Genomic DNA, 17,846 nt, shown 5'->3' on the forward strand with positions numbered 1-17,846 from the left:
ATTTATACTTAAAATCAGTAATTTCATTTCCACATTGTAATTTCAACATTGATGTGGTCTGTGCTATTAGGTCGTTGTACGAACCCTATAGGAGTTATTATGTCAGCCAAGTACTGTTCTAAGCCCTTTACTAAATAACGATATCATCTGTCAGTTGGTTATAAGTATAACTCATGATTCTTCAAAAATAAAAAGCTCCATCAAGTTAAGATTTCTTATCATCATCCCTATTTTATAGAAGACTAAAACACGGCTCAGAGAATTAAGTGATCTGCTCAAGATGAAACTGGTAAGAGGCAGTGCTGAAATTTGACCCAGGCTGTCTGTGCTCTTATCTACTATATTCCACTGCCTCTCGTGCTGGATAAGCCAGTGAAATAGGCAGATATCCTTACAAACTTCATGCTTGCAAGTTCTTGATGTGTATCAAACTCCCTCCCCTCAATAGCCTTTCGCTATTCAGTATCTTTGGGGGTAGGTTGGGGATGGAATGACAACCAGAACTTAGAATAACACAACTTATTCTTATCAGCAAAGTTTTATTTGCAATTTGTACCTAAAACATTAGCTTAGGTCATTTAGTTCAAAAGTAAGTATTCAAATGCTTTCGCAGTAACCACTGGCCATTTTTTTTTTTTTTTGAGGGATAGTAAAGGATTACAGTACTGATTAGTGAAAACCTTCTAAGATACTATCTTCCTCTTTTTAAAGTGCTTATTGGGGAAAAATAGTCAACATGTAGTATTAAAAATAGATCCTTTAACTAAGAAACTTTTTTCATAGACACTGCAAATGCTTCAAACCTATGTTTAAAATACAAAAAAGTGAGGAAGGACTTAAACCATAGGATTAAAAAACAGGAAGGAAGATAGCATTCTGTAGAGGACTAATGAGACAGAGTTCAAATCTTTCTCCATTCCCATCTACTGCAGTAATATAGCCAATTATGTCTTAAAAACAAGTGGGTCATTATAACCAAGTTGCTGTGGCTGTCTAGCCTTTAAAATCTTCATTCTGAAAAATACTAGAATCAGAATATCTAGTTTTAAATGTATTTTCAAAATGCAGTTTTATTTATTTTGGCTTCTCTATTATGTTTTGTTCATTTCTATGGCAGAATGTTTCTCTGTAGAGCCAGATGAATCTTTTTACATTGGAACACTAGAAGAAAATAAACTCAACTTAACCCTGGACTTTCACAGGTGAGGGAAATAGATGGGAGTGAAACTTATGTTCATGTGTATCTGTTTTCACTGCACTAAAGTCTCTGTCTTCTAGACTTCTAACAGTGGAGCTGAAGTTTAAACTGAAGGCCATTAATCTGCAGACTATTCGTCATCACGAGCTCCCTGACTGTTATGACTTTACTCTGACTGTAAGTGTGGGCTTGGCGGGATGTGGTTCTAGTCTGGAGAAAAATGGTTTTATCTAGTTATATGTTCCATCTATTTACCTTAAGACATTAAATATATAAGATGTTTCCACTTGAATGTGCATAGGGGAAGCATTGGTATAGCAAGCTTAATGTTTTTTATATCTGTCTTCTACACCTCAGTGTAAATTCTATGAGGGCAGGGACCTTGCCTTGTTCATTGCTGTGTCTGCAGTACCAAGAACAGAGTCTGGCACTGTGTAGGAGTTCAAATACAAAAGGAGCAGAGTTTTGTCGATTCTGTATGGTCAGCTTTTAGCAGTCTGTGGCTATTGGCATAAGGTCATTGTGAAGTCTTCTTGCTAACCGAGTTTCCTCACCATGAACGTTTATGGCCTTTGGGTTATTGCTCACAGTGCCTTCCTTGTGCTGCCTCCGAATGCTCCGGTTAGTTTCTCCCCCTTCAGCCCACCCTATCACGTTGGTATTCTCTACATTCCAGCTGTAAATGGAGCTATTCATGCTCTCTAGAGAGCACAAGATGCCTCTCATGTGAGTCCATCACCTCACGAGGATCAGAGTCAGTAACCCAACACTGTGTGGGCATATGCAGGAAAGCATGTTATACAACTTACCTTCATGTGACCCAAATTTCTATTATTTCAGCAGTAGTTTGTATCCAAAGCTATGTCCACAATACTCAACTAATTGTGTAGGTTTCCATCTGGCCTCATTTTCCTTCGGCCTGAAGGGCCTCCTTTAATATTTTTTATAGTGCAGGTCTGCTGATGATGAATTCTCTCAGCTTTTGTAAGTCTGAAGAAGTATGTTATCTTCATTTTTAAAAGATAGTTTCACTGGATATAGAATTCTAGGTTGTTTTTTTTTCTCTTGTACTTTAAAAATGTTGCTATTCCAGCTTGCATTGTGTCTGATGAGAAACATCTGCTGTCATCTTCATCTTTATTCTTCTGCATGGGATGTGTTTTCTCCCCTCAAGCTGCTTTTAAATTTTTATCTTTATCTCTGATTTTAGCAATTTGATTGTGATATGTCTTGGTTTAGTTTTCTTCATGTTTCTTGTGTTTGGAGTTTGGAGTTCATTGAACATCTTGGTTCGGTAGGTTTATAGTTTTCATTATATTTGACATTTACTCAGTATTATTTCTTCAAATACTTTTTGTCTCTTCCCCCTCACTTTTCAGAGATTCTAAATACATGTTTATCTGGACACTAAAGTTGTCCCATAGCTCACTGATGCTCTCTTTTTTGTTTTATTTTTCAGTTTCTTTTCTCTGTTTCATTTTGGATAGTTTCTATTGCTTTGTGTTCATAATTCACTAATCTTTTTTTTTTTCCTGTACTGTCTAATCTGTGGTTAATTCCATCCAATATTTTTTTCTCTTTATTTACAGCATTTAGCTTCTTCTAAGATTTACTGTAATATGATTGACATTAAGCTAAATTGACATTTAGTGAGCACCTACTGTTTCTACAACCCTGAGGCTCTTTCGGTGTGAAAAAGCATGGTTTCTCCTTGGCAAGGATTTCTCATTCATTCAAATACTACTGATCATCTTCCTTGTGTGAGCCTATGGGCTGAGTCCTCCAGCAGCTATGGAGTTGGGCAGACACTGACAATGCCCTTGGTTGCTTGTCAAGGAAAGAAGCTTACAGATCAATATGAGGAAACAGAGTAACCAGATTCACTAAATTTATTCAAAATCTTATATATGAAGTGATACCTGATTACCCTATGTGAAGAAGCTTCAGTAAAACTCATTTAAATGACAGACTTTTGAAATAACATTGTTTTTTTTCTTAGTACGTTAGAGAAGAGGCACACACAGACACAAAAAAGACTGATTTTCTTGCCTTGCCTTTCCAGTCCCTGCGTGGGACTGGCGGAGGGAGCTAGAAGGGGAAAACAGTAGGACCATGGAAGTTGTTCTGCAATGGCTTTGTGTGTTTGATGCCTGGTGTCCTGAAATGGTGTCCTTGGAGCAAGACATGGCTGTCAATTCCCTGGACTACATCCTTTGTAATAACATACGGTTCTAGAGTGACTAAGAACCCAGGTCCAGAAGGAAAATCAATAAAGTTCCACCTGAAATGTTTCAAGACAGAAATAATGAACCTTTGTGTTAGTAAGAATTGCAACAGCACTAAAAATCTATCCCTAGCTGAGGACCTGCTTAAAGATTAAAAAAAAAAACAAAGCACAATTGTACCAGCTCTTTAAAAAAAAAGTTATTCTGGTTGGCATACAATATTATATTAGTTTCAGGTGTACAGCATCGTGGTTCAGCTTGTACCCTATGATGTGATCACCACACCAAGTCTAGTAACCATCTGTCACCATGCAGTTACTCCAATATTATTGGCTATATTGTCTGTGTCATACTCAGACACTATATCTCATGGCTTACTTATTTTATAACTGGAAATTTTGAACCAGCTCTTGCTCATATCAAGACAACATCTAGAGGTACTTTGAATGGTAAGGAGAGGGAAATTCTCTTGTTTTGTAAGTTGTCCAGGGCTGGAATACTGTCTTAGAAACATAGTATTTTAGAGGCTAAAAAGTCTCTATAAAAGATGTAGTTCAAACTTCTCATTTCACAGAGAAATAAAGTGAACTTCCCAAAGTTCAACTGAGTTAGCAATAGGTCGGAGATGAGAATCTGGGTCTCTTCTCACACTGAAAGAGTTGTTTCCTAATTAATGCATGAAGTTGTCTTGCCTTCAAAAAACTATAATGTTTTTGATCCTTTTTCTTTTCCTCACAGATAACATTTGACAACAAAGCCCACAGTGGAAGAATTAAGATAAGTTTTGATAATGATATTTCGATCAAAGAATGTAAAGACTGGCATGTGTCTGGATCAGGTAACTGATGCATTTTACTAGTTTTCAAAATGGTTATTAAATGACTATTCCAAGAGAAACGTGGAGCATCAAATAATTGTTCCATTTCCAAGTCCCTAATTCTGTGCAAGTAGATCAATTCATTGTAGATATCCAATGTTCTAGGCGATACATAAGTTAATAATAGAAAAGATTTTCCTGCTATCTCCATGTGCCTACATTGGCCCACTCCTTACTTAAAAAAAAATGCTTATAATCCCTACAGAAAAAATAAAAATCATTTACACCCAAACCAATATTTATTGAATTCCTATTGTATAAGTATTCCACCTACATTTTTCTCATTTTAATATTTTAAAATATGTTTGAGACAGGCAGCATCCCTCTTTTGACAGATGAAGAAACTAAGGCTCAAAAGAAAATCTTGGTGTCCAAGGTTCTGTAGCCAAGGAGAAGTCAAGTAGGCTTTGACCCTGAAGCCCCCGCACATTATAGTCATCGTCTATCCAGGTCAAAAGGCAGACTGGATAAGGAAAGGGTATGTTCCTAGAAACATTATATTAGTCTATATTCAGATATAGACTAAATGCTATAAAGAATTCTGGAACTGAACTGGAGTGCACTGACTGGAAAGAACTGACCTACCTCATTTCCTAGTCCCTTGTTAGTGACTTAATTATATATTGTGCTGGACTTAGGGAGTAGACCAGCGGTTCTTGGATTCTAGTGAGCAGAAGAATCATCCCAGGTGCCTAAGATGCAGTCTTCCCAGCTCCGTTAAGACGGTCGGTCAGTGGTTCTGAGGAGGGGCCTAGGAATGTGCGGGTAGTCATTACTCATATCATACTTGGGCAATAATTGTTTTAAGGTTTCCTACTGATTGATGCACAAAGTTCAGAAGTAGTAAAATGAGATAGTAAGAGTAAATAAAGTATTCTAGTATTCTTTTCACTAATAGGTAAAACTTCAAATATATGAGGCTCTTGAATCAGAAATTTTATTTCAATCACATATTGTTTATTTGAAACACAAGCCTGTTTTGTCATCTGTAAACATCGTAATACTTTAGGGAAAATGAGAGAGCATATGAAAGTGCCTGACATATAGGCTTGCTCGCAAATGTTTGTTTCTTCGTTTCTAAGTTTTTCTAAAGTGGATTTAGATACTTGTATAACAATTAGATGCCACTTGGTCAATCTAATAGGATGCTTCATTATAGACCTAGTCTGAAGTGCTTTGTCAGTAAAGAGAAGTCTAACTTGTTAAATAAAGACTAGCTCTAGAACAGAGCTTATGATGGCTGAGACCTCTGCCCACCTCTCTTCACCTGGCTTCATTCACACTGGCCAGGACTTTGCACTTGGGATTCTCCAGAATCTCTGCATGGATGGTTCTGTCTCGTCCCTCAGCTCCCTTGGTGAGGCCTTCCTATACTACGTAGTATAAATGACCTCTCTTCTCCCCATTTCCTGACACCACCTCCTTCATATAGAACTGTGGTTGTCAATGTTAGTGTCACGTGGAGAGCTTGTGAAACCAGTTTGTGATTCAGTGGCTGTAGGGTAGGGCCGGAGAATGTGCATTTCTAACAAGTTCCCAAGGGATGCCAAGAACCACTAATACAGAGTGACGGACACTGGAAACAGACTGCAGATGTTTGAAGGCTGACTACTACTTACTGGCTATGTAATCTTGGACAAGTTCTGTGACCTCTCTGTGCTTCAGTTTTCTCACCTGAGAAGTGGGGAAAGTCATGCCTACCTCATTGGGTTTGCTGTGAGGATCCAATGAATTAATTCATATAAAGTGCTTAGAACTCCGTGGTAGCTATTATGCTTTATTTTCTTCATATCACTCCTATCTGAAAGTGTTTTGTTCATTTACTTGTTTACTTCCTTGCTTGTCTCACTGCAGTTGAATAGAGTTTCACAAGGTCAGGGCCTTTTCTGTCTTGTTCACCACTGCGTCTTTCTAGCACCTGGTAAAACACCTGGCACATAGTGGGTTCATAATAAATATTTTATACCTAGATAAGTTTATGTTAATAGGATGTACAAGGAGGCTAAGTATATTAGGAATAAGAATGCTTGCATTATCTAAATTATTCTAAAGAGGAGTGTGAAAGATCCATATAAAACTTGAAAATGCTTTGGAAGGATGCAAAAAGAAGACTTGAATCAATGGAAAGGCACACCATGTTTTTGGACAACAAATTCAACATCATGAGTATGTCAATTCTCCCTAAATTAACTTATAAATTTGACACAATCCCCTTCCAAAAATTACCAATCAGCATTTTATTGGAATTTGACAATCTGATCCTAAAGAATACATGGAAAACAAACAAGCAAGAATAGCCAGCAAAAATTCCAGAAAAGAGTAATAAGAGGTATTAGTCTGAGGCATTAAAATACACAATAACATCAACAAGTTAGGATATGGTACTTGAAGACGTACAGTAATTTGGTACATGATACAGATGGCATTTCAAACTGTTGGGACTGATAGATTTGCCGTTTTGATTGGAAAAACTTATTACTAATACCTAGTGGTGGAGATATGTGTAAATAGGTAAACAGGCACGATATTTTTAGAAAGCAATTTCTTGGGATCTGTTTTTAGAAATATGTCCCAGGGATGCCAAAAAAATGTATACATGTCACTTGTATTCATCTTTTGTTATTGGTATATATTGAGTATTACAATTTTAATACAGTTTTTTCCTTTCTTAAAATGTGTATACATATTTTTGGCATCTTCAGTATATGCCTTAACCCAAAAATTGCGCTTTTAGGCCTTTATTCACTTAAAGAATCACTTGTACCTGTGCACAAAGAGGACTTGAAGAATTGTTTGCAGTAAAGAAAAACAGATTACAATCTGAGCGTCCATATAAAGAAAGTATTGTACATTTATACTGTGGTATACAACGCAGCAGTTAAAATAACTGAGGCTAAAAATGAAAAGAAAAAATAAGAAGGAGATGTCACCAACCTAATGTCCCACTTCATAAGCAGGTAATGCTTTTCCTTCCAGTTCAGAGGAACACTCATTACATGATGATCTTCGATGGCTTTGTTATTCTAATATGCTCGGCTTCGTTAATCCTGTGCTTTCGATCTGTGATCAGAGGACTTCAGCTTCAACAGGTAGGGGTTGTTGCTTTCTCGAGTATTACGGAGATTTTGATTGACAGAGAAATTCACTGTGCCTCCCTTCTTTTCCCTAAAGGAATTTGTCAGTTTTTTTCTTCTTCATTATAAGAAGGAGATTTCTGTTTCTGATCGAATGGAATTTGTCAATGGATGGTACATTATGCTTATTATTAGTGACTTATTGACAATCACTGGATCAATTCTGAAAATGGAAATCCAAGCCAAGGTACGTTTCCCCCCTATTTATTCCATTGTGAGTATCAGATTTGCATTAATAGTAATTTATTTTTCCAGAATGTGAGAATTTGCAGAGAAAATGATTTCTGTCAAACATTGTATCTAGTAAACTTGGAATCAATAGCAGTAATTTTCTTAAATGTAGTCAGGAAATCTTTTAGGCAAGGTTTTTGTTTTTTTTTTAATTAAAATTTATTGGGGTGACAAGGTTAGTAAAATTACATAGTTTTCAAGTGTACAATTCTATAATACATCATTTATATATCACATTGTGTGTTCACCACCCAGAGTCAGTTCTCCTTCTGTCACCATATATTTGACCCTGTTTACCCACATTTATGACTTTCCTCCCCCCTCACCCTTTGATAACCACTAAACTATTGTCTGTGACTATGAGTTTTTGTTTCTTTATTTGTTTACCTTGTTCCTTTGTTGCTTTCAGTTTTATATCCCACATATCAGTGAAGTCATTTGGTTCTCGACTTTTTCTGTCTGATTTATTTTGCTTAGCATAATAATCTCAAGATCCAACCATGTTGTTGCAAATGGCTCTATTTCATCTTTTCTTATGGCAGAATAGTATTCCATTGTGTATATAATACTACATCTTCTTTATACAATCATCTATCGAAGGACATTTTGGTTGTTTCCATGTCTTGGCCACCATAAATAAAGCTGCAATGAACATTGGAGTACATATATCTTTACGGATAAATGTTTTCAGATTTTTGGGGTAGATACCAGGAGTGGGATTGCTGGGTCATATGGTAATTCTATTCGTAATTTTTTGAGGAGCCTCCACACTGCCTTCCATAGCGGCTGCACCAATCTGCATTCCCACCAACAGTGTATGAGGATTCCTTTTTCTCCACAGCCGCTCCAACACTTGTTGCTATTTGTCTTGTTGATGATAGCCATTCCCACAGGTGTGAGCTGATATCTCATTGTGGTTTTTATTTTCATTTCACTGATGATTAGTAATGTTGAACATCTTTTCATATGTCTATTGGTCATCTGTATGTCTTCTTTGGAGAAATGTCTCTTCAGGTCCTCTGCCCATTTTTAAATTGGATTGTTTGTTTCTTTGTGGTTGAGTTGTATGAGTTCCTTATATATTTTGGATACTAGCCCCTTATTGGAGGTGTTGTTTGCAAATATCTTCTCTCATTCGGTTGGTTTAGGCAGGGTTTTTCAAAGTGTGATTCACAAACCTTAATATTGGAATCATTTGGGTACCTGGTAAAAATGCCCACGTTAGACCTACTTAATTTGAACTCTGGGGTGGGGCCTGTAAATTCATACACACAACAGGTATCTAAGGTAAGAGGTGTTTTTTGTTTTTCTTACCAAAAAATGCCAGAATCTTCAACAGAGTAGGGCTGGGGTGGGGAGTGAGGCCAAATTACTATTGTATGAGTGCCTGAGAATTTGTCCCTTTGTCCATTCAAACTGAGAATCTTTCCATGTCTTATTTTTCCCATTGATGTGCTACTACAAGGTTTTTCATTTTAAGTTAGGACTTATCCAGCTTAGAAATCACCCCTCTCCTCCCACCCCCAAAGCAAAAATCAGATTAGAAAACTATTATTCAAATTGGGCTTGTTCAAATTTATATTTTTCTAGCCTTGACTGCAACTAAGAATGAATATGAGCCTGTTATGTTTCCGATTCCTGGGCAGAGATCCCCTCCACAAATGAATGGCTCAGATAAGATAGGAGCTTATTTCTCTCTCATATAATAGTCAGGGTGGATTTTCCTGGTTGGTCAGTTGCTCAGCTTCACGCAATCATTCCGGGATCCAAGTTTCCCCCATCTTGTTTGTCTGACAGCCATTCAGGACTCTCCTGGACTGCATGATTGATGCTGGGTCATCTCATAAACAGGTTGCAACCCATGGGAGGGAAAACACAGTCTGGTGGTAGCTCTCCCATAGTCTTACAGCCTTGGTTATAAGTGGCAGCTTTCATTTCTGTTCACAATACACTGGAGAGAATTTAGTCACATCTAACTGCAAGGAGGTCTGGGGAATACAGCCCAGGCATGTCCCTCAGAAGCAGAGAATGGGTTTAGGTTGTCATGGAACAGCTGCCACCATGTCATAGCTGTAGGATATATCATCAGAATAGATATTTAACGTTATGGGGGGAAAAAAAGGAGTAGGGGGAGATTTGCAGCAAATCTTTATTTTTACCAAACCTCAACTATTATAAACCTCAGTGAGCTCATAATGGTATCCAGTAATCTTTCCACATTTTTCTAGGCCATCCACTCCTCATCTTATAGATGATAATTTCATGTTTGCTTGTCTTCTGAATCCAGTAACACCCCTGCCTCATCCCCACTGTCAGCTGACTTCACTTCTTATTTCATAAGAACAACAGGAAAAAAAAAAAAGAAATTCCACACACTCCCACTTCATTTATCTACCTACCAGCATCAGTGCACATATGCTCTGTTACTTTTTCTCTGTTACTGTGGCTATATGATTTAGGTTACTATTCAAGGCCAGCGTCTCTACTTGCCTACCCCACGCTGTCCCCACTGGCTTACTCAAGGGCATAACTCCAGCTATTTTTCCTTATGCAGCATCCATTTCCCACTCTCTACCATGTCATTCCTATTAGCATGGTTTTTTTTCTCTTTTCTAAAAAGACAACATCTCAACCTGTTTCTCCCTCCTACTACATCCCCATTTTCCTGCTCTCCATTATATATAGCAAAGAACTCAAAAGAATAGTTAATCTTATTTCTGACTTTGCTCCTCCCCTTCTCTTTTACGTCTGTTCCAATCAGGCTGCCCTGCCACTCCACAGAAAGTGTTCTTTCCAAGGACCTCCTAGGTCCATAAGTCTAATAATCAGTTATTTATCCTCATTTTGACCTACCAGCAGTTTTTAACCCTGTAAGCACTCCCTCTTTGTTGATGCACTTTTGTGCTGGGCTGTCACTTACCTGGTTTTCCTTCTAAATCATGGGCTGATCTTCTGACTTTCCTTTGCTGGTTTCCTCTCATCGCTCCAAACCTAGTAAAATGACAGTGCTTCAAGGTGCAGTGCCTGGACATCTTTTATTTTCTGATTACCACTGTGTTGGTAATCTCATTCTATTCTATGTTTTTAAATAGTATTGATTTGCCAACGATTTCCAAATCTGTATCTCCAGCTTGGAATTCTTTCCTGTACTCTAATCTCAAATATCTATCTATTCAACATCTTCACCTGAATGTCTACTTGACCTCTCAAATTTAACGTATCTAAACCAGAATTCCTAAGATCCCCACCTCCATAGTCCAAACCTGCTTCTCCTTTCTAACTTCAGTCAATACCAACTCGTTTCAGTAGCTAAAGATAAGAGCCATAGATCCTTGACTCCTCTCTTCACTAATCCCCTCTCCCCCGCATCTAAGAGGAAACCCTATTGATCTACCTTCAAAAGTCACCTCATCACCTCTACCACCAGCCTGGTCCAAGCCACCATCAGCACTCACTTGTATTATTGCAATAGCCTTCTCACCACACCAACAATGTGCTCTCAACCATAGAAGCCAATATTTGATCATATCATTCCTGTTCAGGGCTCTCAAATCTCCCTAACCTATTCAGAGTAAAAGATGAAGTTGTTAAATTACCCCCGAGGCCCTAACACGTTGCCCCTTACCTCTATGATTCCATACTCTCCTCATCTCCTACTCCAGCCAGATGCCCTCCTGCCCCGGGGCCTTTGCACTTGCTGGTTCCTGTGCCTGGAAAGCCCTTCCCCTTGATTTTGTTTGATTTGCTCCCTCACTCCATTCAAGTCTTCGCTCAAGTGCCACCTTTCCAGTGAGACCTTCCCTGATCACCCTATTTAAAATGCAGCCCATACCCATTCCTTATCCCCTCTCCTTAATTTTCTCCTCAGCACTTACCATCAGTTAAATATCAGGTGTTTATTAATTTGTTACTGTCGACTCTCCCTCCCCCCACCCATGTAAGCTTCGCGAGGGTAGGGAATTTTGTCTGTTCACTGGTTTGTCCTTAGCACCTAGGACAGTGCCTGCCTCACAGCTACCCAGTAAATACACATATTTCTTTCTTTCTTTTTTTTTAAAGTTTATTGGGGTGAATTGTAAAATTACATAGATTTCAGGATACAATTCTGTATTTCATCATCTATAAATCCCATTGTATGTTCACCACCCAGAGTCAGTTCTTCTTCCATCATCATATATTTGATCCCCCTTACCCTCATCTCCCACCCCCAACCCCCGTACCCTCTGGTAACCACTAAACTATTGTCTGTGTCTATGAATTTTTGTTTGTCTTGTTCTTTTGTTGTTTTTGGTTCATATACCACATAGCAGTGAAATCATAGGGTTCTCTGCTTTTTCTGTCTGACTTATTTCGCTTAGCGTTATACTCTCAAGATCCATCCATGTTGTCACAAATGTTCCTATATCATCTTTTCTGACTGCCGAATAGTATTCCATTGTGTATATATACCACAACTTCTTTATCCATTCATCTATTGAAGGACATTTTGGTTGTTTCCATGTCTTGGCCACCGTAAACAAAGCTGCAATGAACATTGGAGCACATGTGTCTTTATGGATAAATGTTTTCAGATTTTTGGGGGTAGATACCGAGGAAAGGGATTGCTGGGTCATATGGTAATTCTATTCGTAATTTTTTGAGGAACCTCCACACTGCCTTCCATAATGGCTGCACCAGTCTGCATTCCCACCAACAGTGTATGAGGCTTCTTTTTTCTCCACAGCCCCTCCAACACTTGTTACGATTTGTCTTGTTGATGATAGCCATTCTAACTGGGGTGAGGTGATATCTCATTGTGGTTTTTATTTGCATTTCTCTGATGATTACGTATTTCTTGCTCAAATGAATTTCTGATTATTGTATTCACTCTGCTTTAGAGTCTGACAAGTTATGATGTCTGTAGCATACTTCTTGGGACCTCTACCTTGCTCGTGTGGATTGGAGTCATCCGCTACCTCAGTTTCTTTCAGAAGTACAATGTAAGCAATTCCATAGCTCTCTGTGCTCTTGGTATTTGTCTTTCAAAGTTATTGCATTGCTTTGGCTGAAGGACAAAAGGATTCTAACGGTGTCTCTTACTTTCCCAGCTCCTTATTCTGACCCTTCAGGCAGCATTGCCCAATGTCATGAGGTTCTGTTGCTGTGCAGCCATGATTTATCTTGGCTATTGCTTCTGTGGATGGATTGTGCTGGGGCCTTACCATGAAAAGGTACTACTAAGACCACTTTTACCTGGTACCATGAAGCTCTTAGAATAGTGCCAGGGGCTTGTTTTCTCTTTTCAAATGAACTCCTTTTATTTTGTGACTCATCCTTAAAATGTTGAAGGTAGTATATCTAATTGCCATGTTTATAAACTGGGAAGGTCTGACCTACTGGAGAGAATACTTCACTCCACTGCCTCAATTTCTTTTGTGGAATATGTCACAAAAGACATAAAGTTTAGTCAATGTGATTGATCAATATATAGTAGAGTAGGTTATTTAGATAAGTCTTCTCAAAGTGCGACTTTATCTAAAAAAGTAGTATAGGGAGAAACTTGTAGAAATATTTGAAAATTTGTTACTGGAGTTATAGTCTTGACTATAATGCTATTATCTTAAGTGGGATGAACTTTAAAATAAGCATGAGCAGGCGTGGTTGGGGTCTGGGTTCTCTGCAGAACCGTTTCAAGGATCCCTTTCCATGAAGGTAGAGGGAGGGGGTCAGGGCAGGGGCTAAGGCGTGACACACAAGAGCACTGAGGGCGTAGACCAGCCCCTTCTGCCTTCATGTTAGCCTGCTCTCATTAAGAGGAGCATCAAGAAGCAGCTGCTTGTCCCAGGAAAAATGATAGGCTTGTACATGTTGTGTGTATCACAAAGCAAATGCTTTGTAGTCACCTCAAGTTATTAGTCTGAAAGGGTAACTTGGGATATCTGGTCCCATTATTTTATTTATTTATAATTTTTATTGAGGAATATTGGGGAACAGTGTGTTTTTCCAGGAAACATCAGCTCCATGTCAAATCCTTGTTTGGGGGGGCGAAGCTCAGCTCCAGGTCAAGCTGTTGTTTTCAATCTAGTTGTGGGGGGTGCGGCTCACTGGGACATGTGAGAATTGAACCGGCGACCTTTGGTGTTATGAGCACTGTGCTCTCACCACTGAGCAAACCGGCTACCCCCCATTATTTTTAATGTGGTGTCATGAATAAAGTTTCCCATGGGAAAGAACATGGAATAAAGTAAACTTTTCTCTTTTCTTTTTTCAGTTCCGTTCTCTGAATGTGGTCTCTGAGTGCCTGTTTTCCCTGATAAATGGAGATGATATGTTTGCCACATTTGCAGACATGCAGCGAAAAAGTTACTTGGTCTGGCTGTTTAGCAGAATTTACCTCTACACATTCATAAGCCTCTTTATATATATGATTTTAAGTCTTTTTATTGCACTGATCACTGATACATATGAAACAATTAAGGTAGGTTCATCAGGAGCCATAAGTGGCAGCATTTCTCTAGAACTTGTAGAGTGACAATAAAATATAGTGTCTATGGGGGGGGGAGGGGAATTGAGGGAATGTTAATTACTTCAGGGTAGAGATGAAGGACTTCAATTTTAAATACTGAGAAACAGACGTGAAGGAGAAATAGAATTTCTTGATTGTTGAAAGTTTTGTCTCTAAATAACTGGGCTTTTTCGTAGCTTTCTAACCTTTTGTTAGAATTATAAGAATCAGTAGGTAGGTATTGGGTAAAACAGATGGCCTTTTAGAAAGCCACACTTTGGGGTGGGAAATGCTTAAAATCGAATTTTTGTAAAGAAAAATTGACCTCCTCAGTTGGAGCGTGCTGTCACTGAATCCATTACTCTTTGCAAAGCCCTGCGTGGCCCCAGAAGCGTGGTCTTCAGAACAGTGAAGGAATGGATATGTCAAGTACTAGTCATGTATGCATTATACAGCTGGAAACTTGACGTGAAAAGCTGTCATTTTTCATATTGTCATTCACATGGGATATTTTAAAAATCAGTTTGAGCCCTTTGAAATAGAGAAAGGCAGGATAAAAATCCATATGTATTTAAATTTCTAATAACCTTACACTGTTAGGTCCACTATTAGCATAGACACTTTCACTTGGGGACTTTTTTTTCTGAGTATGGGGGGTAATGAAACATGATGCCATGTGAATGGTCCAGGAATAAAGAGAAGGCCATCAGGAATTGATGGATTATGAGTTGATAATTATGATACCTTGCTCATGAAGCCAGAGCCATGAAATCATTCTTACTGAATCAGATTTCGGGAAATGACTGTCCTCAGTACTTGCTTGGCAGATGTGTTCTTAGTGTCACTAAGGTCACTGGGAAAGAATGTAGTTGTACGCATTCGAATCCCTCCCCATGATGCTCTAAAAATTTACTACCTTCCACTCTACATGCAGAAAACTATATGTTACTTGAGGGTGACATCCGGTATCTCTAAGAGTGGTATGAGTTGACAACTCTCCATGACATAAGCATGGGACTCGTAGTTTAGCTGTTAACCTCTTTTCATGGGCTCAGAGCACTTCCAAATGGGCAAGCTAAGTTATTTTTGATCCTTTTTGATCAGAGCACATTCTAGAGATCTTAGACATCACACTGATGTAAATATTAGGCCCTGAAACAAGCCTGTCTGTCCAGAAGAGCGACTCAAAAGGGTGCGCAGACTGAAAGGCCCCTTACAGCATTCACATCTTTGTCCAGACACCTGGACCAGCTCAGGAGCATCAGGTTGCTGAGGTCTTCAGAGGAAGGCTGGGTATTCCACCCCCACAACACCATTGTTGATCTACATTAGCTGGACTTCTTGTGGCCTCAACTAAGTTCTATCCAAGGTGTCTACTTCATACTGGACTGGAAGTCATGGGCTGCAATGGCGAAGTGGTGACAGAGCTTCTCAGACTTGGGCCAGGGCTGGCTGGATGCTCCCTGGAAAGAGGGCTCAGAGTCAGATTCAACATGCTCATTTGGGGTTGAACCAGACCCACAAAGGAGAGGTGAGGATGGCACTGCAGAATCCCAGATCCACTTTACCATAGCCAAGCCTAAGAATGGCTCTAGCGACGACATCCTCCCTGAAAATACTCGAAAGTGACTAAACCCTCTAGAAAAGATTGACTCCTTTGCCAAATGATCTATTTTAAATTGGGAGTAAAGTTGTTTTTAAGAGGTTTATTAATGAGAGGTGTTTTTTCTTAATTTTTATTCTTCTGTATAGCATTACCAGCAAGATGGATTCCCAGAGACTGAACTTCGCACGTTTATATCAGAGTGCAAAGATCTACCCAATTCTGGAAAATACAGATTAGAAGATGACTCTCCAGTATCTATATTCTGCTGTTGTAAAAAGTAGCTATCAGGGTTATTTGTGCTATAGAGGAAAATATAATGTGTAGCTGAGTTGGGAGACTGTATGGATATTTTAATATCAGGTATAGTATGTTTAAAGACTTATTTTGGGCAAGTTGATAGCTATAATTAATCAAGAGCTAGGATTATATTTTTAAAAGCAATAGTTAATGTCTTTTCAGCTTTCTGCTGGGTTTATTTATTTATTTTTTTAAAAAGCCTAACTTTGATTAGGGAAACTGTTGGATTCTTGTTCTTTCTTTCCTTTGCCATAGTTTTAGAATGGGTTCTCTATGCCCTTCTTTACTCTAGCTCTTAATCTCTTGCTTCCAGCTATTTTGACCGTGTTGATTATGACATCTGTGGAAAACAATGCCTGGTCTGAAAGTGACTTCAGACAACTCACTAATCCTGGCCTGGGCCACTCTGAAGGTCCATCTCTGAGAGAGAAGGGATGGTTGCTGTATGTCCAGTAATCATTGTATTGTAAAACCAGGGCAGAATAAGAAAGAAACAACCATCACCAGCGAACAGTCCAATATTTGGTTCTGAAGGGCACCTGTTACGTGATGCTTCTTTTAGTTCTGGAGTGGATCAGGATTTTTGTATTCATGCATAAATTTTTTCTTCTCCTTCAGTGTTAAAGTACAAAGTTGAAAGAGTACCCTATACATATGTGACAATTAAAGCACAGAGCAAATGCATATTTGATCCCACAAGGACGATTTTATTAGTACTTGCACAGTGTTGTGAAGTCTGTGTGATATACTGGGCCCTTCATAGGCACATTCCAGTCTCACAGAAAAGAGTAGAATTTGAGGGTCAGAAACTGGTCTCATGGAGAGAGGTTCTGTAATGCACATTAAAAATATTTTATAAAACAATTATCCTCAAAGGTTAAAAACAAATGGGAAACGTATGCCTTAAAAGACACAAAAACCAAGTCTATAGTCCTTGCAGACTGCTGATAAGAAGTTTCAGGGGTTTTCACAGCATGAACCTTTGTTTTGTGTACTGTTTGTTCAAATAGAAATGAATTCAATGATGTGCAATAAAGGTTTTCTCAAAGCAAACTCTTTTTTTTTTTTTTGAAGGAAACTAATTTGTTAATTTTTTTTATTTTGTTTTAAGGGCTAAATGAAGATAGCCTTGAGACACTAAAATCTTATGATTTAATTGTGACCAAATAATGACTCCAGGTGTTGAAATGTGAGGTTTTACAACAATCGTAAGCTATGTTTGTAGTACCTGTAGCTTTTTAGAAATGAAACATCTCGGTGAATTTTTCCTTAGTTCTAATATTTGTATCATAATTATTTTTAGAATTTACTAGAATGTAACATGAATTTTAAAATTGTGTTTATATGATACTTTTTTTTTCTAACTTCTTGTGAGATTTTTAGTAATAATACTTCAATGGAAACAGGAAACTACTGACCCAGTATCGAGCCTGGGGTTTTGCTTTGCCCTAAAGTCAGTATGTTTCTGCTGTGGAATTAAAGCCAGTGACTTGGCACCTTCATTTCTCTCTCCTGATTCTCCAAACTGTCTTCTTGTGGCAGGAGTCCCTGATAAATTTCAGGGCCTAATTTTTAGTAATGATCCCTATGAGAGAATATCTCTATTATTTCCTGAAAGAAACAGCACTTATTTTTTTGAACTGTCCCTAAACTAGTACAATGGCTTGCTCTGGGTAGGCAGATAAATTATGGGCCAGTCGTTTCATATTTCCTTTATATGCATATATGTGTCATAAAGAATGTCGAGGTTGTTGTAAGAAGGAATGGAGAATGGAAGTTTCTTCTCCCAGCCTT

General features: G+C 38.4%; 1 protein-coding gene across 2 annotated transcripts in view; it reads left to right on the forward strand.

The window, feature by feature from the left end:
- Nucleotides 1–17,102, forward strand: part of MCOLN3 (mucolipin TRP cation channel 3) — a 31,206-nt gene extending 14,104 nt beyond the window's left edge. Inside the window, exons 5-13 of one of the 2 annotated variants that reach the window (XR_013993711.1) lie at nt 1,118–1,202; nt 1,279–1,375; nt 4,162–4,261; nt 7,277–7,389; nt 7,472–7,621; nt 12,543–12,644; nt 12,753–12,875; nt 13,916–15,680; nt 15,902–17,102. Coding sequence is in view for 1 of the 2 variants with exons in the window: in XM_081054655.1 (XP_080910781.1) it covers nt 1,118–1,202; nt 1,279–1,375; nt 4,162–4,261; nt 7,277–7,389; nt 7,472–7,621; nt 12,543–12,644; nt 12,753–12,875; nt 13,916–14,122; nt 15,902–16,036 (1,112 nt within the window). In the remaining variant the exon portion in view is untranslated. The remainder of the gene's footprint in view (nt 1–1,117; nt 1,203–1,278; nt 1,376–4,161; nt 4,262–7,276; nt 7,390–7,471; nt 7,622–12,542; nt 12,645–12,752; nt 12,876–13,915; nt 15,681–15,901) is intronic. The other variant, XM_081054655.1, reaches the window with a different exon arrangement.
- The last annotated feature ends 744 nt before the right edge of the window (nt 17,103–17,846 follow it).

This window comes from Rhinolophus hipposideros, assembly GCF_964194185.1.
Source record: "Rhinolophus hipposideros genome assembly, chromosome: 8".
Lineage (NCBI taxonomy): Eukaryota > Metazoa > Chordata > Mammalia > Chiroptera > Rhinolophidae > Rhinolophus > Rhinolophus hipposideros.